Source organism: Carcharhinus amblyrhynchos, chromosome 15, assembly GCF_965287045.1.
Source record: "Carcharhinus amblyrhynchos chromosome 15, sCarAmb.v2.hapA, whole genome shotgun sequence".
NCBI classification, from domain to species: Eukaryota; Metazoa; Chordata; class Chondrichthyes; order Carcharhiniformes; family Carcharhinidae; genus Carcharhinus; species Carcharhinus amblyrhynchos.
Window position 1 is genome coordinate 27,875,822 of NC_137338.1, and position 20,239 is coordinate 27,896,060.

A 20,239-nucleotide genomic window follows, 5' to 3' on the forward strand; every position below is an offset into this window, starting at 1 on the left:
CATCCTATTTGCTCAACTTTCAATTGTGATTGTTGCCGAATCACAAATTCCTCGATTGAGACCAACTGTCTCTCACTTTATAAAAACCAAGTATCCTCCTCTTAACAATTCTGTATGCCAGGTAGACATGATCACACAATGGCCAAATCAGTAACTGGATTTAAATTTACAGCCTTATAAACCAAAAGTCGTATTTATACTAACATTGATCTGTTGATAATTCAGATCTGCTGTCTAGTCTTCTAAGTTTTAGAAAATTGGATTTCTAATTCATCCTAAATGTAAGAGGCTACCAATGGAAAAATGTCAAAAAGAAATCCAATAGGGAATTCAGGAGATTCTTTAAAAGCAAAGGTAGACTAGCATTTAAAGAAGTAATAGTTCAACTCTCCCAAAATCAGCAGTTTCTACACTGGTTCTGGACCCACAGGAGTGCAAAAATAAAGTCTTGCAGGGTTTCAAGTTCCCCTCCCCGAGGCTGCACCCGAACTCGGCACAGAGACCCAGGTGACATCCAGCTCTTCTCTTGCCATACTTTTCTGGAACATGGGTTCTTATATACATTCACTTCACTGAGTCTTCTATCACTGGGGATTCTGGAGGTTGGCCCAAACAGGATACTGTTGTGTGTTTTCAGAAGCACTGCATTTTCCTTGAAGCCCACACCCAACAACTGCAATCTGAGCTCAATCCCATTGCCCTGGCACTGCATAATGACCTGAGCTCCAAAGTCAGCCAGCTCAAGGTGGCCAGTGGAGCAGCTCAGATGACTTGAGACACGTTAAAACATAAAATACAATTTTGCTGAGTATTTAAACAGATTTTCATATTTAGATGTATATTTTGCTCGTTAATACTTAAAATATGATTACATACATTCCAATGCTGCTTTACTGCTGGGATTTTTTGGCACTTGGGCTTATGTTAATTTTCAGATGTTAATGGGGTCATACTGAAATAGATAGATGGTTATGAAAGGTAGATTTAGGGAAGGAAAGATGGAAAGAATGCAAGCGGTCCATAAACACCAACATGGACCAAGTACCCTGTTTCTGTGTCGTATAATCTATGCAATTCTATGAAGGACAAACAGCATTACAAGTAAAATATTCCTCAACTTTTTATTAGTAATTTTGACAATACATGTTTCATTCTAAAAATACAAGAGTTACATAGCCATCACATATTAAAACAAACATTTTATAAAATATTATCTTTGGTTAAGGCTGATTTACATAGTACATCTGTTACACAAATGGACAAAAAGAACAATCCAAAACTAAATCCAATTCTTTTCCTCTATCATCCAAGTTGGTGTTTTACACTTCACAGGTTTCGTGACTCCAAGTACAAAACAGACCCACCACCCACGGATGATTAAACAATCCCTGTACCAAAAGGTATATTATGGCATTAATATGGCACTATTTCTCCATTTTCCATCTCTTCAACCCCAACAGTTAACCTGGCTAAACCTACAAGGCAAATTGAATACCTTTCAGTTACAATATTTTGCCCTGCTGCAGTTGTAAATTGGATGGGTTAATGCACAAATTGCCTAACACTCTTCACTTCAAACAACACTGCCTTAGCTCCTTCACACACAATTCTGGAATTGCTTGCTATCGAGAGCTCAATTCACAGTTCAAAAGAGGAAAATCTCTAGTTGGTATAATCTTACTAGATTCACAAAGAATGTATCCATCGATAAAGTGGAGATGAATTCAGCAAGAATGATAATCTAGATTCCAACATCACTAGTCACAATGCAATTTCCTCCAACATATACATTTGACTCCAAAGCTTATGATATTCTCAAAAACAGATTTCTTATCTCCTCAAAGCTATGGATAAGAATTTAAAAGCTTTAATTAAATGTAGCAAATTCCAGGATGAAACTAGTTAGGCTTTTTGAGTGTTCAAGGCACTGTAGCATACCAGTTAAATAATGGATGGTTCTGGCCTATAATCTTTAAAATTCAATTCACTTTGGTCAGAAAAATAGACTTTAAACAGAAAACAGAAAACAGAAAACAAGCTTCTCCTACATTGGGTGCCAACATGTTCTTCATGTAGGCATTACAGCCAATCAGGTGAGGATAAAAAGTAGTTTTGAAGTCAAGGGTAGAATTAGCTTTGTACATGTTCCCTTCCCTGATAGGGACCAGGAGAATTCTTTTAAGTTGTCTGACATACTAACTGGTGATTCGTCCAAGGATAATCTTCACCACACTAGCAGGCAAAGAATAATCAATGTAGGAATTCCAAGCAGTAGTGGAGTCAGCGGTAGAGAGAGAAATCTGACCTCATTCAAGTGATGAATTACAAATATCTGTAAATTCTTCAAAATGGGGAGCCATAACAAAATGGCACTATATTACTAGTTAAAAACAATTTTAACATTTAAGATTCATCTTTCTATTAATGCTGTTTATAGGTGGTTTCCCCTCCAGTCACTTTCATTAAGTAAAACAAATATGATGGGGCCTTATTGATTATAGGTGGAGTTAAAAAAAAACAGGTGGACAGCCCATTATCACCATATATCCAAATTAAAGTTCATCCTGGAAGTTTTGCACTATGGCGCAGGAACAAAAGCAGTTCTCACATGGTGGTACAGCCACCTAGCATAATTTCAAATGGTCACAATCATTTCCCAATTTTGAAACTAAACTGATCAAATGAAATTGTTCAAATTACAGATTAGTTCTAGTATTCTGTTCAAGCAAAGTCTCGGAAAAGGTTAAAATCCAACATGGAATTTAAAAACATAGGTCATTTTTTCCAATCACCTGGAATAACAGACTAGTGCAAAATGCTACAACTCTGATCACTAACCCCACTAATCCTGATGGAATTGAACAGAAACAAGATCTGCTTAAAAGGCAGATTTACCCTCTTTCCAAACAATTCAGGATTTGCACCCTCTAGAACTAGCGAGCTGACAACTTAAATAGACAGGCTTTAAAACTATCCTAAAAACATCCTTATGTCCCCAGTTTCCAGCTAAATAATTCTTTTTAAAAGCAAATCTATTTTTATTTAATACAATTAAACCATTGGAACTAGAAACTTATAAATGCTTGCTGCAATACCCCATCTTCTTTATTCCTTTCAATGACAGTAGCAAATGCTTTAAAATCTCTATTTCAAATCAACTGTATTGAATGGTATTACATGCTACTAGGCTCAACAATTTTGGGTTAGAAAATCTATCCCAATAACAGAAAACAAGAGAACACAAAAATATTTTGATTTAATGCTAGGCTTCATCACATCTTCAGAATTTATATCCCACCCATATTTCCTTTCAAAATCTACTGGGAATGTCCTTCTCTTCGTACTGGCAAGAAATGGAAACAATGCTTAAAAGGGTCTGACCAGAGCACTATTAAGTCCAATCACAACTTCTTCAGTCTGGTATTTTACTGTTTTGGCTACATGTATTGATGTTTAGCATTAGTTGGACATGCAAACTCATGAAGGGACCTGCACATCTTGGACTAATGAAAAGGTCACTTGTTTCAAGAAAACGTAAAGCTGCTTTTGAAATGCCCCATTACAAGATTTCATGCTCAATTTCAACTTCTAAAAACCTGCAGTGGAATTTGACCTGACACATTTTACTACAACCACATAAAGCATTCAAAAAAACCCAATTCACTGGCTGAAATCCTCTCTTCAAAACAATTAGCCAGCCAGTAAATACATTGGTCCCAGTTCAGTAAAATAAAATGTTAATTTATGAAAGGAATCATTGTAGAATAGAAGGCAGGTCTGCTTGTAATTTAGAAAAGAACACTAGATTGCATAAACGGGAAAGACAGAAAGGAAAATAGGCAACAGCCAGAAACAGACATTCAGTTTTCAGCTATCCTAATTAGATCCATATTTGACTGAAGCAATTAATATTTTTTAAAAAGCTGAAGCAATAGTGTATGAAATAGCTCAAAATATCTATTCAACTAAATAGACTTTAAAACTGCAACTTAACCAAATTTCAGTATTTGAAAATGTAGTGTTACGAGTATGATATCTGTAATGTACAGTCTGCAAGATCAGAGTACTGAAACTACCAGGCCATTAAAAAAGTGTACAGTGGTATTACTAGAGATGCCAAAGCTGTATGTTATTCTTCCCCCTCGAAATGTACAGATTAAATATGGCTGGAATGATGTTAGGTGATTCCTATATTAGCTGTTTATAGTGTTCATAATTTATCATAACTAACAGAGGGAAGAGGGCATTTGAGAAGAGCTTTTCAAGAGCCCAAGACCACTCGTTCTGCACCCATGACTGCAACTGCCCAGAAAAGATTTGGAATGAATTGCCAGAGTTGTATTCTAGTTGCCCACAAGACAACAAGCCTTGCCAATTCAATCAAATGATCTTTGCACACAGATAGTGTTCATTCAGTATTTTCTATAAATGCTCAAAGACAAGATGCAAGCATCACATCTTCTGATCTCAAGCATTTTTATCAAACTTGAAATAATATACTTCCAAACGGTGTTTAGATTATGAATGCCAGATTAAAAGAAACCTATTTATAATCAAAAGTTTGGGGGGAAAAAAATTACTTCAAATATCATACCTGTGGAATTCATCTCTGGGAATTGCTCTGCATAAATCCAATTTACAATTTTGAATCAGCAGAATCCATTTTAAAATTTCAAACTTTGATTTCAGATGCAGATGGCTGTGTGGGTTTACATTTACATGTTTAAACTCTAGCTACTGGGTCAACGCCCCTTAAAAAAAACACAGCAGATAATCAAAACAAAATTGATGGGTGTGTGCATTCTCCCTGCACAATTACATATCCAGTCCAAACTACTTGTACAAATTAAAGAACTAGATACTCTTGCAAATCAAGGAAGGAATGTCACTCTACATAAGAGCATGGAATATCAGTTTTATGCTGTTTGTTGGCAATGAGATAAATACTATACAAAATTAAACAGAAAATGCTATTCTGTAAGTGCATTGTGCACATTTTTGCAGATCTTATGGCAATTACACTTGTATATTCTACCACGAAGACAACCAATGGTTTTTGCATGGTAATATATTATGTCCTTACTCAATACTTATTTCCCAGTATTCAAAAATTAAACATTCTAATTTTTGTTTGCCTGATGATATACAAATTATAGTTCACTCTTGATAACTCTCAGTTTTGTTTAAACAATTTTAATCAATTAAGTAATGTTGCAAATGCACTTTTTTCTCTTATACTATCCACAAGACCTGCACTTCAGTATTTTGTTGCAACATAAGCTACTCTTTTCAAAGAATATAAAGTCAAGCTTTAAAAGGAATCTGCAAGCGTTTTTTTTAAAAAGAATGACTGAGCAACGAGAAAATAGGAAGAGTGGTGAGGAAGAAAATAACCAATTTTACCAACGGTATTTGGGTACCTTTTGGTTTGGGTTAGTAAATAAATAACTGACACCTAAAATTAAGTTAGGAACATATACACTTCTAATTCTCCTCCATCCAATCGTCATGCTTTACAAATTTAACTACAACAAATAGGGGATGGTGGAAGGGGGGGGGGGGGGGGGGTGGGGTGTTACCATAAAGGCTACATATTTTCTTTGTTATCACAACAGCTCCATCCAAGCTAAGCTGATTACTTCCCAGAATATAGTCACTACAGAGTACAACTAAAGCAGACAAGACTTCCCCAAAAGCAAGTATAAATGCTTTCTATATGACTTAAGACTAAGACACAATTTTCTTTTACAGGGAAACAGTTTTTAAACCCAAATTGTTCATAACTATTTTACAATAGCTAAGGTTTTCATAATTTAAGTCTCACGACTATGATCATTTTGTTGGTCTATATACTTGCATACATAAAATTAATAGTTTTTCACAATAAATCTCTTTTGGAGTGAGTATCTGTTACACAGAAACTATTATATAACTGGATTTAATACCTACAAATAAAAACATAGAATACGTAATAGTACACTGGAGCAACTAACATCCATCCCCTTAATATGAAGGGACTAGTATAACCCTCCCCTGTCCATTCTACCAAATTCCTGGCTCCAGTTATGGAAGATGTTAGACATAAATCAACTCCCTCATGAGGGTAGGGAAGGGAATTTGGGGAAAACAATCATCCCAGGGTCACAGCTGAAGACCATTTTTCCAGCTAACTTTAAGAAAGCGATCTGGTAGCAGATCATCAACATTCAATAGATGGCTATGCAGCACTTGGAGGCAGGTGCATACAGTGGAAGTGTTAATTGGGAGAGAAATGTGTAAAGGCAGAAACATTTTATCTTTTTCACTTTTCATAAGGCTATTCATAAATTCATAAGAATTATCAATTCAGTCTATTCAATTGTATTTTTGATCTTGGGGCAAAAAATGTTCAAGTGCTCAGACATTATAAGCATCTTACGATCAAAGTAGAATTTCACCTCCCCACATATAAATTTTTGTCGATCTATCAGTATAGGAAAAATCAACTTTATAAAATAAATATGATAGAATTGTCTTGCTTTAAAAAGTCATAGCTTATTTGCACATAATTCACAGAATAAATACAAGAAAATGAATTTACCTACATAAAACATGTTAAATTACAGTCCCCAAAATTAAGTTGGCCATGGACTTAATTCCAAGTTCCAACATTTCTTTTCCAGCCACTTTCACTCCACCAGAAGGCACTGATTTAATTGTCTAACATAGTTTATTGGGCAGGAATCATCCTCTGGTACCGCATAGGAGGCCAGTGAGCCTCAACAGTGGACAGGAGGATACTTGACCAAAGCCACATCACAACTGAACCTGATCTTAGTCCTCACCTGAAATTCACATGTATATTCCAGCAGCTACTGCTGAGCAGCAAACAGAAAATGAAATATAATTTAATTATCCCCCACCACAGTTCAGCCAATTTTACTACCTCTGTTCTGCATCAGCTGCGATCAGACTGGGCACCTACAATTTCATCTCAGCTTAGTAATCTCCCTCACCACCCCTTTTTACTTTACAGAAAAGATAGGAGTTCTCTACCTCTGCAAACAAAAGGAACTTTTTCTTTAAAAAAAAGTCTTCAAAACAAAAACAGCATCACCTGAATTTGCAGGCTGATTTTACAAAGAGAAATAAATGAACATGGATATGCCAGAAGATAATACAACTACAAGTCCAACATTTAACAATATTTTAATCCTTGGTCTTTCTTGAAGCATTTGTAAGCAAATCATTTCATCTTCGAAAGGAGTTCTGGTTACTGGATTTTTTACATCCGAATTTTTTAATCCACAAATGCAGTCAAAAAGTTTCCACCATTTGCTTCTTTCTGGTTCTGGCTCCTCTTTGGTTTCTGTGTCCACAGCAATTGTTTGTCCATTTATATAACCATCATTTGGTGTCTGCCCTTCCAAGATGCATGATGAGTTCAAAGATTTGGAATCATCACTTCCAGGTGTTAACAGAACTAATTCTATTCCATCAGCAGCTTTACAGTCAGACTTATCCACACTTGGGGTGTGGCCATTGCATTCAGCCATAGATTGGTTTGTTAGTTTATCACATTCTTCTTTCTGGGGGTCTTTTATGGTGTCCATGTTTGTCAATGCCCAGAAGGTGGTATGGGAAGTATATGTTCTGGGAAGAGCAGGGGTCAGCAGACTCACTATTACTGCTGTAAAAATCGTGGTCCAAAACAGAAAAGTTGACACATACATGTAGTGAACATTTTTGATAAAACCTGGTCTAGTATCAACTTGATCACAGTCTGGTGCTCGATATATAAAAGCAAGAATCAAGCGTGTGATTCCCAAAATAGATCCGACCAACCCTCCATAGAAAGCCCCCTGTTCATTGCAGCGCTTCCAAAAAATACCAAGAAGAAACAACGCTGCCACTGGTGGGGTGAGATAATTTGCAACTTCTTGAATGTAAAGATACATTTGTCCTCCCTGCATCTCTACAATTACAGGAACCCAGGCAATACTTATAGCTACCATGACGAAAACAAACAGCCGACCTACTATCATAAGTTCTCGAGAGCTGGCAGCCTTCCGAAGATGCTTGTAAATATCAAGGGTAAATATGGTGCTGGCACTGTTGAATATGGAATCCAAATCACTCATTAAAGCTGCTATCATGACGGCCATCATTAGGCCTCGAAGGCCTGCAGGCAAGATTCCCAATACTAATCGTGGATAGGCAATATTTGAGCAACCTGCTCTGCTGCCACATACTTGCATACAGTGCTCTGGATTAATGCAAGCAATCTCATCAGTAAAAAGAACTCTGGAAATCATGCCTGGGATGACTATGATAAACATAGGCAAGAGTTTCAAAAAACCAGCCATGAGGGTCGCTCCTTTGGCATGAGCAATATTCTTTGCTGCCAAAACCCGTTGCACAATGACTTGGTCAGCACACCAATACAAAACAGAAGCTAGTGTTTGACCCAACAGGAAACCAGGCCAAGGAATATCCTCATCAGTTGGTTCACGTAACATCTTTAGAGAATCTTCTTTTGGGTGAATGCGACAAGTATTGGTAGAACTTAGGTTGAAGGAGGCTAGAACTGCTGTAACATTTGGTGAGGCCAACATATATCGCCGTCTCAATTCCTCAAAGCCTCCCACTTTGATCATTCCCACAATCATCAATGTTAAAGCTCCACCAATCATAAGGACAGCCTGCAGAACATCAGTGTAGATGACAGCCACAAGTCCTCCCGTGACAGTTAACACTGCAGTCAACCCAATCAAAATGATGATAGAGAGATACAAATCCCAACCAAGTGAGGCTCGGATGAACAGTGCACCAGCATACAGGTCAACAGAAAGTTTTGTGAAAACATACAATGTCAAAAACAGTAAAGCAAAATATACTTTTAATCTGTTACCTCCATAACGTTTAGAAAGATACTGTGGCATGGTGTACACACCAGATCTGATATAGACAGGGATGAAAACCCAACCTAATAATTGTAAAAGCAACACTGCATTGAACTCCCAAGCTCCCACTGCAAACCCACTGGCTGCTCCAGATCCTGCCAACCCAATGAAGTGTTCACTGCCAATATTGCTGACAAACAACGAAGCACCTATTGCTATCCAATTCATGGAACGTCCTGCAAGAAAGTACCCACTCACAGTACTTCTATTAGCCTTCCACATTGCAAAAAAACCAATACACAATACAAGAACAAAATAAAGTGCTACAACAGCTAGATCAGCTGGTTCCATAAAGCCAAACATTTTTATAAAAATTTTCAAATTCAATTTACAGAATAGGATATCCAATGACCAGGCACGTTTATGATCACTATGAAGTAGAAAAAAAAAACTGTATGGAGTGGTAAAATGTTTGTCCTTTGGTTTGCTGTCTTGGTTGAAACTGCAGGATTCCAGTTGTACAGGTACTGGGATGCCAACTACTATTAATCTTGTTAACTTCACTTCTGACTATTTCTCATGCTCTTTTTAGTAGCATTCCACAAGACCGTCACAGCTTAAATTTGTTGATGTTGAATTTCTTAGCTGTTGCTGACAGGTCTAGTAAGGCCTAGAGTTACACTCCTGCAAGACAGCAAAGACAAAAGACAGAGGATATTAGAATTACACTTTTTAAAATCTGGTTCATTTCTGAAAGTACATGATGCAATTTTTTTCAATCGCTAATTTTTCAATAAATGCAAGTGAGTATATGGAGAAATTAGATTTCCATTTTAAAACAAAAAATGTGTGAGGTGACCAACGGTTTATGATCAATGTTACCAACACAGAGTCTCAACTCCACAAGCTCCAATCTTGCATGTGAATTAGAGATGTGAGGGCAAGCATCTTCAAGTGGCACAATTAGGGTTAGATCAGATGGAAAACCAAAGAGATGGAATTATATAGTTGGCAGATCTCAAGGAACATTATTTTATACAAAACAAACTTAAGTGGTACCAATCTTGTAATTTACAAGTACCACATACTGGTCTGTGAAAGCCACAATCCAAGTAGTTCGTTTTGAGAAAACATTAAAGGCATTTTCAACAAACCACTGGCTCCTGACGCATGATTGATGTACACATTAAGTTGATCCATGCAATTCCTCAAACACCAAATTTAAGTGAACTTATCAGTATGAATTTAGTGGAAAGTTGCAGAGATTGGCATGCATGACAAAAATCATCTGAAGCAGTCCAAAAAAAGCTGTCCAAAATCAATGCAGAGAGAAGAAAAAATTAAAATCTTCAAAACGATAGTTTTAAGGTAAAACTAACAAGACAAGTCAGAATGCGGCATCAAAAAAAATGTCCTTACAAAACTAACAAGATTAAACAAAATATTTGGAAAAGTTTTACTGTTTACAAGATGGGTGTGCATCACCCTACACCAGAGTAAAAAAGACCATATGTACATAAACATAATTTATGAAATAAATAAATAATCTGCCAAGGAAGATACCTAATTAAACTATTAGAAAAATGTTACCAGATAAAACGTTTTGTGGGAATTAAATGATCAGTCTGTTTTGCCTCTCTAAAAGACCATGGATATGTGGTCCATAATAATTCTGGAGCATTTTGGGAGGTTGGGTATTTTTAAAACAACACACACACAAAATGTAATGGCATTACATCTAGGGTTCTAAGACTTTTCACAATAATCAAACCATCAAGTATTGTTTTGTAAGACAAATTTAAAATTTAAATACCATGTACAGCAGACATGTGTGACACCAGAAAATACTTTAAACTCTAGGCCGTTTCTGCAAAACAAAGTTTAACATAAAAGTCAAAAATCTAGTTAGTGATTGTAGTTTAAAGCTCAAAATTAATGGCTACAAGCAACAGAATGAAGCATCAAATAGAAATTTGAAGAAAAAGAATGAGGAAATAGTCATCCTCATTAGTGAGGATACAACACGGTAATAGAGAGGCAAAAGCAGAAATGGAGGCTTATTGATCATTTAATGAGAAATTGCACCAGGATGTAGTAGTAGTGAACAACATATTCAATCCCTGATCGGTGTTAAGTTAGCCAAGGCATAGTTAACTCCTGGATTGTGACAAGGAAAGAGAAATAATGAACCAGGATTTCCAGTCCTAATCTCACATTAAAAAGCCTGGAAGCTTGACAGTGGGAATGACAGGATCACACTCAGCAGTGATACCACCCAAAGTCAAGAACTCTTCCAGCATCCAGGGTCACATGAAGAATGGCCCCTATGTTATCAGAAGACAAACTCCAACAGGGATTATAGGATAACATTCAGAAGCCAATTGGTTTTGCTCCTTGCTCCCACCTTAACGACTGGGAAGCCAACTGCAATACGTCACACTAACCCTAGCTGAAATCAGCTAACTCAGAGACCAGTGATTAAATTTGAGAACTTCTGGACTGTACAGCTCGGAGCATTTTATACTCACCAGGCTATGTATCAATTCTATAATCCTAATATACTGTAGCCAATTACAAATAGGAAAGGATTAAATAAATTGGAAATAGCCTTGATATGTATAGAGAGGCAACATGAGAAAAGCTTATGTGGTACTGGTAATGTTACAGAGGGTCTTATACATACAAATACCTTAATATCGTAAAGTGCATTTGTATAAAAGTTTACCACAATGGAATGTCACTAGTAAATGGTTAGAAGATATATCTACTCACGTATGCAGAAAGGAGAAACCACGGGTTTTCCAAAAGATTTGCACTTGAGGTTCACGTGAGGCACATGAATGGTGCAGGTATCCTAAGCTTACAGCTGCACTGTAAGTACCATTGACAGCAATGCACCTTTAACAGAAGTGCTGGAGTAATTGCATTCAAAAGGCTAAATGATCCAATACTATCAAATCTAGTGCACATGTCATAGGTTGATTTTACAGTTTTCTACAAGACAGTCATACACCTATAGTTACAGGACATAACCATGCGTGAAATGGTAACTTGCACACCAAATTTCAGACCTTTACCCTAATCATCATTTTACACTCTTAAAATACGTTGCTATCAGTACTTTGGAACACTGGTTCAAATTTTTCAAACTGTAGCCAGATTCAATGATTGGAGGTAATGTCTCCAGTTCATGATGAGGGCTTTTGCAAGATTGAGAAAGAGATCGCCTGAGTGTTCACAAATTCCAAGCTAGTCTTAAGTGGTCACAAATTCCAAGCTACTCTGTTAATGCACAATGTATTTTACTGCACATTTATCCAACTACTTAAATTGCTAATTCGTGCACAAACAAATTTTCATGAGGTTCCAATAGTACATTGTGAGGTTCCAATAGCAAGTCCTGCACAACATAGTAAGCAAGATTTTAAAAGAGCCACATTTGGTGCTGGGTACTTTATTTCATCCTCATTCAGTATTCCATTAAAATTTTATGGGGTTTATCCACCACCCTCAAAAATACGTGCTCCTAAATAGTTGCCCACATTTTGATGCAAAAATAACAACGAGACTTAGTGCTCAGTGGTTTTAAGGAAGTGGATAACCACTTCCAGTGTCCACACATACGCAGTTTAATAACTTGCTGTCTGTTTTCCCTGTTCTTCCAAAAGCTGTGCCGCAATGATACCTCACCAAGAGGTCCAGCGTTGAAATATCTGAAGGGAGCAAGTGAAGATGTGGCACTTACCCCACTAAATATTCCAGAAATAGTTAGGTTCATTAATTGTTAAGTGTGGAGTTGCACACCTTGAGATTTTAATTATACTTGGAATTCTTGAAAAACTTTTCACTTTTTTGTTCTATTCCTTTATCTCATCCTATATTTTCTTGCCCTTTTAAGTTTACTGGCATATTCAAATCACTTTAGGAACAGCATAATAACTTTGGAGAGAGTGTACAAAGACCCTTTTAAATTGTGCCAGACATGAGGAACTTCAGTTATATAGAAACGCCAGAGAAATTGGGGTTATTCTCCTCCATGTAGAGGCAGTAAGTTTTGGGAGTAAACGTTTCCACTACCAGCAGGTCCAGTAACCAGGGGGCACATTTAATATAATTTGCAAAAGAATTAGAAGGTTGATGAGGAACATTTCTAGAAGCAGAAAGTCACAACCTAGATCACACTGATCAAAAGAATGGTGGAAGCAATTTCAATAGTAAATTCCAAAAGGAAACTGAAGCAAGGAAGTGGAACTGAATAATTTGTTCAAAGAACAGCCACATGAAACTGAATGGCCCCTGTGGTATGATTCCGACCAGAACACACTGACATTGTTGAATTATATAACAACCTTTTCTAGCTACTTTACTGAGATAATGGAATGGATTTTCTTCCAAACCACCAAAAGCACTAACCTTTAAATATTTTGCAAACGACTGTTACCCATACTGCATTATTTTGCTTCACCTTCTTTTCTAATAATGGAAGATGTTAAAACATTATTAAAGTAATAAGTATGGTCTGTGCATCAAACATCCCCAAAGAACTCCATAAATCAAGTTTGCTGCAAGACTCCTTAAATGTTAGAAAAGGAAATTCACACATCCCAGGACAGCCCAATCTTAAAAATATCAATAAATGCTTTGTCCCTTCCTCATTTCAAAGTTCCATATAAACAATCTTTTACATTATATTTCCTCCATACATTGAAGCCAAGATCCATTCTACAGGTTCTATTCTTTACCAGCTCCCAAGCTAAGAAACTCCTTACTGCTGCCACCCAAATCCTTCCCTTCACAATCTTCATGTCTTTCAAAAACCTGAGTTGCAATTAAGTACCCATTTAAATTTACCTAGTCTTCTCTTCTACTTTGATAGCGTCCTGCAGTACAAGCCTTGTTCCAAACCTTGACTTCTCAAAAAAAACATTAAAACTTACAAAGAAAATCAAATATTCCACAAATAATTTCTCATCGATAGTCCCATTAATTCTGCTCAGAAACCGTCATGCATGGTAACAATTCTATCATTTTATCATACCTAGGGTTCAAGCTGCACACAGCTGCAGTGTGCCAATCTTACCTACTTTCATTACCAACAAGTACATACATTTATATTTATGACCAATTACAGAGTAAACAATACTGTATATTACACAGTAAACTTTTCCATTAACGTTTCACCCTCAAAATTTCTTGCTAGGTTAACATTGATTAATAAGTATTTATTGCTAATTTCAAACTATGACAACAGATCCGTGGCAAATCCACCATTTTTATATTTACAAGACCCAACACTGTACTATGTGGCAGTCAGAAAACACTGCACATTAGACAATTAAAAAACAAGCAAAAACAAAATCACAGTTCAATACCTTAAATGAAAATAAAAATCTAACCTTGCATACTCTGGAATATTCATTAATACTTTAATAAAACAAATGCTTTTAAACTAGCAGGTATCTTACAATGTCTCAATTGATTTACTTCCATTGACCTCGGTCAGTGCTGGACAGATTATGTTCAGGTCAGTGAAGAGTGATAATCAAAAAAAAAGCCACAAGAAAAACTGTTGGATAACGAGTCAAATCACAAGTAGAAATATTCAGTTACCTTACTGTTTAAACAAATATGGTGTAAAATATGGCTAAACTGGAGGCCTTTTACATTTACTTACCAAGGATTTGCAGATATGCTTTTCAGTTGCAAGTTTTATTACATGTGTTAAACCACCAATGGAATAAAATCACAAGAGAACACAAGTTCAATTTAAATGACAATCCCCTATGCTTTTCTATTTTTAATTCCACCCACGTTTTGTTCCATCAGGTTAATGTAGAAACAAATAGCACTATTGTTCCATTCAATCCAAAATGTGTTTATGTTTCTTATTGAGAAGTCAGTGAAAACAGAAACTTATCAATTATGTCAACATGTTTAAAACCATTATTTTATTTGGGCCTTGGCAAGGACAACTGTTCAAAGGTCTTTAAGCCTCGAAAAGGAAATTAAAATTCTTAAACTTGCTGAATTATTTACAACATTCTATTGCAAAAGTGGAGGCTGTCACCACACGCATGTGGGGACGTGTTACTCCAGGGACTTAAGGTTAAAGTTTATTTTAGCGTCACAAGTCAGCTTACGTTAACACATCAATGAAGTTATTGCAAAAAAATTCCCTAGTTGCCACACTCTGGCACCTATTAGAGTACACTGAGAAGCAATTTAGCATGGCCAGTGCACCTAACCAGCATGTCTTTCAGACTGTGGGAGGAAACCCACAGAGACAATGAGGCGAACATGCAGACGCCACACAGACAATGATCCAAGCTAGGAATCGAGCCCAGGTCCCTGGAGCTGAGGCAGCAGCACTAAGCACCGAGCAGATTCTCATGCATTAACGCACCAGACAAATCCATATACACACTCTGCACCCCATTCCAAGAATTCTAATCCTGATTGCAACCTTGGCATAGTCAGGGTTACTATGCACTGGGCACTATTGCTCCCGAATTCTAATTTTGAATAAACCCCAATTTATTTCAATCAGGAGGGACAGTGTGGGAATTCAGGGCACAAACTCCAGTAGGTCATGACATGTGATGTTCCCCAAATGTTCTAGGCACAACTTTTCACCAAATTACTAATGAGGTGGATGAAGGGGCAGAGTTATGTATCCATGTTTGCTTTGTTAGCAGGAGAACAAATCGTACAGATGGGAGTGTCAAGTTACAAAAGGAACAGATCTCAAGTGACTGTTCTAAACTATACCAAATGGGTTTCAATGTGTGAAAAAGTGAGAAGTCATCTGCTTTGGGCACAAGGAGGATGAACCAGAATATTTTACAAAATGGTGAAAATCTAGAAACTAATCAGGATTAGAGATTTGGGGGTCCAAGTACTATGAACCATTAAAACCTAGTAGACAGGTAGAAAAAGTAACAAAAAGACTAACAGAATGTTGGCATTTATCCCAAGGAGGGTTATAATACAATATGTTATGCTTCAGTTGTACAGTGCTTTGCTCAGACCCCCATTTCATACTGGAGCGTAGAGATAAAGGATGAGAACAGATTGTCCAAACTTGGCTTGTATTCATCCGGATGTTGAAGATTGAAAAATGATCTCATCAACATATTGTATAACATGTAAAAAAGATTTGCATATGGTGGAAACATAAACAAAGATACAAACTTAAAACTAGAGATGGGCCTTCTGGAGCACAAAAAAACTTTTTTTCACAAGGGTAGAGGAAATCTGGAGCTCTCCACAAAAGGCTGGGAGCTTGAAATTGACAATTTTTTTGTTGGGTTACAGTGCAAAGATGAGTAAATGAATTGAAGTGCAGATCAGCCTCTTAAAAGAGTAGCATTTTTGTTCAGCCTTAGGAATAGGTCTCAAATGCAATTTCTTGGCCATGGGTAATACATATCAACTGTGGTGGAGACAGGGAGAAGTTGGAAACTGATGATATACAAAAAAAAACTGCTTTTTCACTAATTATAAAAATATACTGCAACCTCTCCAGTCCAGAAGTACTAGTTATCCAGAAAGTCCCTTAATATCACTGCCATAATTCTAATATCATGCTTTGGAAGTTACAGTTTTGGGCTAAATTATATTGCTTTATGATGTTTTATTACTGTTTTATGTTTTGGGTAAAAAGTTAATTCTGGTGTATTTTCTGGTTCATACACTTTCAATCAAGCATTCTAATGTCATGCCATAATCTTGCCAGCCAATCAGCATGCTTTCTTCTGTAGTATAAATTGTCATTGCCTTTTGACCTTTGGTATTTTTCCCTCAATTGCCCCAATGAGTGCAAGATGAACAGCTTCAGCAACAAATCTCTTTTCAGCAACGTACCATAATTCAGAAATTTCTGAAATCCAGAAATGACACAGTCCCAAGAATTTCAGACTGGAGTGATTACAGTATATTAAAATTCAAACAGTGAAATTTGAGAAAATGCATTGTTTCAGTTTTCAAATATCTAAACAAAATTTCACACTACATGAACTCGCTTTCTTTTCCAGACATATTTTAATTCAACTAAAGCAAGTTACAGCCAACATCAGAGCTGCCCTTCCGAAAATTGCAAACTATTCAATGCAGCACTTACCTGTCCCAAAATTGCAAGCAAAGTACAGTAGATTCCTATTGATTCTAGTGCTGTCAAAACATCACATTTTCTAAAATTATCACCTCACAAACTCTTCAAAAGATAGAACCAGATAAGTCTTCTGGAAGTTGGAGAAATGTAAGTGAACATAGTGGAACCCAGTTCTGTAGTGAAAAAAATGCCTGGCTCAATTGGCATGCCAGGCAATAAATGCAAAACAATTGCAATGAAACACAGTTGGCAAATCTATGCAACTTTTACTGTTTAAACTGTCCAAAATCAAAGTCAGCGATTCTTATTACAAAGTTCATTTTAGTTACTGCTATACGCTGCAGGTTAGAAGTTTGGTTTGCAGTTCTACTTTATTTTTTATAATTAATTAAATAACTTCAGGTTACAAAACATAATTTGTTGCATGCAATATGCACTCTAGCTTAGAGACTAAAATTCTTCAAATTAATGTCCATAATGCAGCTAGTTGGTTTTGAAACTCTTACTGCAACTGAATTTGAATGATCTTTGTGTTCTTTTAAAAAATTCCATTGACATTCAATTGTTCAAGATCCATATGAATTGGGTCATGCCACGATGGGAAAGGTAAAACTGGGTTCTACCATAGTAATCGCGAGATAGCTTACCTTCTGCCCAGTAATAGGATAACTGTAAATTAAATGTTTAATTCGAGTAGGGCATGATTTTTACGCAGTTTTACGAGCTGTGGAAACAAGATTATGTAGTTGACCTAACATATTATTCTAAACAACAAACACCTTTAAGTACTAAATATTTCTAACGCTCTGTATAATTGCATGGCTAACAATAATATAGTTGCATTAGTTAAGACAATGAAAAAGTACCATTACCCCACTGATTTCCCCTATAAGTTGATCAGATCCCAAGTGTGCAAGATAAAAATATTAACTTGTTAGCATAAATTTCAAGGTAATAATTAAAACTATGAATTAATTATTTCAGCAAATCTTAAGTTACAAATATTAACTTATAAAATTTAACTCAATTAAAACTATTAATTAGTTCAGCTTAAAACCAAGCAAAATGCTTTACGTTTGAATACGATGCACGGGTGCAGAAATTAACACATGTCTCATTTTAGCCAACTAAAAAAGTATTGAGCAGTATAAAACTTTTACTTTATTAGAGGGGGATTATTTTGGCGTGGGGCGCTGTTTCATCCAAGCGTCTCCAGTTTCCTAACAACGGAGGCATTACAGTCCAGAGGCAGTGATCGGAAACAAAAAGGGGACAGTCTAGTTTGACGGGCATTTTTAGCCTCTATTCAAATAGAGTAAAAGCAAACAGCAAGGGCAAACGGCTTTGACAAAGGAGTCATCTGGACTCCGAAACGTCAGCTCTTTTCTCTCTCCTCACAGACGCTGCCAAACCTGCTGAGATTTTCCAGCATTTTTCCGCCTTGTGGTTTTTAGCCTCTATTCCCCAGCCAGCCGAAGCCCACCCAGTTCCTTCATCTAAAATCTCCCTCAGTGACTCTCTCACTCTCCATCCATCCTCCAGAAAGCAGCAAAGCTGAGGCACTCACACTCCCTCTGTGGTACCAAGGTCGGCTTGGGGCCTGAGCGGCCAACTAACTGACTTTACCGGTCAAAAAAAAACAAAACGCAATCAACTACCCGGACACCAAAAAAAGGGGGAAAACAACACCCCCGCCTTAAAAAATTATAAACTCAGGTGAAGATAGAGGAGGAGATCACTGGTTCTGTGTTTTTTTCCCCCCCTGGTGACAGACAGGGCTTTCCAGACGCTCGCTGGGTTAACATGAAGCGGGAAGATGGCGACTGCTGTCTCTTTCTCTCTTTTCGGTTTTTGTTTTTGTTTTTGTTTTATGAACACTCACCCGCTGCATGGCTTTCAGAATCAATGCTAGCTCATATCTGGGCATGGTGTGATAGTCGGTCGGCGGCGATTCTCCCGCGTGTTCTTTTATAAGTAGATTCGGCCTCCTCTTGTCCCCGCCTCTGAAACAGCCGCATCCACTCTCTGCCACTCAGCTGAACCCAACAGGCCAGCGCCCTCTTAAAGGGACAGGCGCCCAGTTCCCTCTTAAAGGCGCACGCACCTTCCCTCAGCTCCATTCCTTCGCCGCCCCCCCACCACCACTTTCCTAAAACTGATTCTTGCCGAAGCATACGTTTGCAGACACCGGCAATCCCAACTAAATGGTAATTCTTCTAAGGTAAAGAAAGATCAATTTGCATTTGTTTGATTTATTGTCAGGTATTGGTGGTACACAGTGAAAAATATTGTTTCACGCACTATACAGACAAAGCGTACCGTTTATAGAGTACATGGGGGGGAAGGAAAGAAGAGGGTGCAGAAAATGGTGTTGCAGTCATAGTTTTTTTTTAAACTTTACATAGGGGAGATGGAAAAAGATGGTGCAAAGTGTAGTGTTACAGTCATAGCTAGTTAGTAAGGTAGGTCCATTCAAAAATCTGATTGCAACAGGGAAGAAGCTGTTCTTGACTGAGTTGGTATGTGATCTCAAACTTTTGTATCTTTTTCCCAACAGAAGAAGGTGGAAGCGAGAAGTTCAAGGTGTGTGGGATTGTTATAGCGCCTTCCACAAACAACAATTTCTCAAAGTCTTTTATAACCAACAAGTACTTTTGAAATCATCATCCTTATAGTGTGGGAAACACAGCCAATTTCTGCACACCAAAATGACCATCTAATTGGTTTTGGTATGTTATAGAATTATAGAATGGTTACAGCAGAGGAGGTTGTTATTCGGTCGTGTCTGTATCTGCTATCTGCAAGAGTTACTCAACCTCGTTCCATTTCCCTGTAAGTTTCTCATCAGATAATGATCTGACTCTTGTTTGAAAGCCATGATCAAATCTGGCTCCACCATGTATTCAGCAGTAACTTCCAGATTTCAATCACTCATTACATGAAAATGACATTTCCTTGTGTATCTGACGCTTTTGTAATCAACCTTCTTAAACTATGTCCTCTGGTTTGTGATCTTTCAACTAATGGGAACAGTAATAGAAAATGCTGCAGAAACTCAGCAGGTCTGACAACATCTGTGAAGTGAGAATAGAGTTAACGGTTCAAGTCTGGATGACACTTCGTCACAGCAGAATGGGAACAGTTTCTCACTATCTATCCTGACCAGATGCTTAATGATTTTAAACACCTCTATCAAATTTTCTCTCCTTCAAGGAGAACAGCCCCAACTTCTCTAATTTATCCACAT

At 37.1% G+C, this 20,239-nt stretch overlaps 2 protein-coding genes across 11 annotated transcripts in view; both read right to left on the reverse strand.

Annotated features, from left to right (window-relative positions):
* The window catches only part of mrps6 (mitochondrial ribosomal protein S6), a 95,165-nt gene extending 76,152 nt beyond the window's left edge, over positions 1–19,013 (reverse strand). Inside the window, exon 1 of the mRNA XM_080203664.1 lies at positions 18,875–19,013. Coding sequence (XP_080059790.1) covers positions 18,875–18,919 — 45 coding nt within the window. The 5' untranslated portion in view covers positions 18,920–19,013. The remainder of the gene's footprint in view (positions 1–18,874) is intronic.
* Positions 7,067–18,986, reverse strand: LOC145353182 (sodium/myo-inositol cotransporter-like). 10 transcript variants are annotated; one of them, XM_080203662.1, is made up of 5 exons: positions 18,875–18,950; positions 17,640–17,716; positions 13,296–13,355; positions 10,696–10,749; positions 7,067–9,566 (listed from the first exon to the last, which is right to left on the reverse strand). In XM_080203662.1, the coding sequence occupies exon 5, from the start codon at positions 9,243–9,245 to the stop codon at positions 7,116–7,118; it is 2,130 nt and encodes a 709-aa protein (XP_080059788.1). In that variant the 5' UTR covers positions 9,246–9,566; positions 10,696–10,749; positions 13,296–13,355; positions 17,640–17,716; positions 18,875–18,950; the 3' UTR covers positions 7,067–7,115. The 10 variants fall into 10 exon arrangements, with proteins under 10 accessions (XP_080059788.1, XP_080059780.1, XP_080059787.1 ...); XM_080203654.1 differs by having other exon boundaries at positions 10,696–11,780; XM_080203661.1 differs by lacking the exon at positions 13,296–13,355.
* Positions 19,014–20,239: the final 1,226 nt, after the last annotated feature.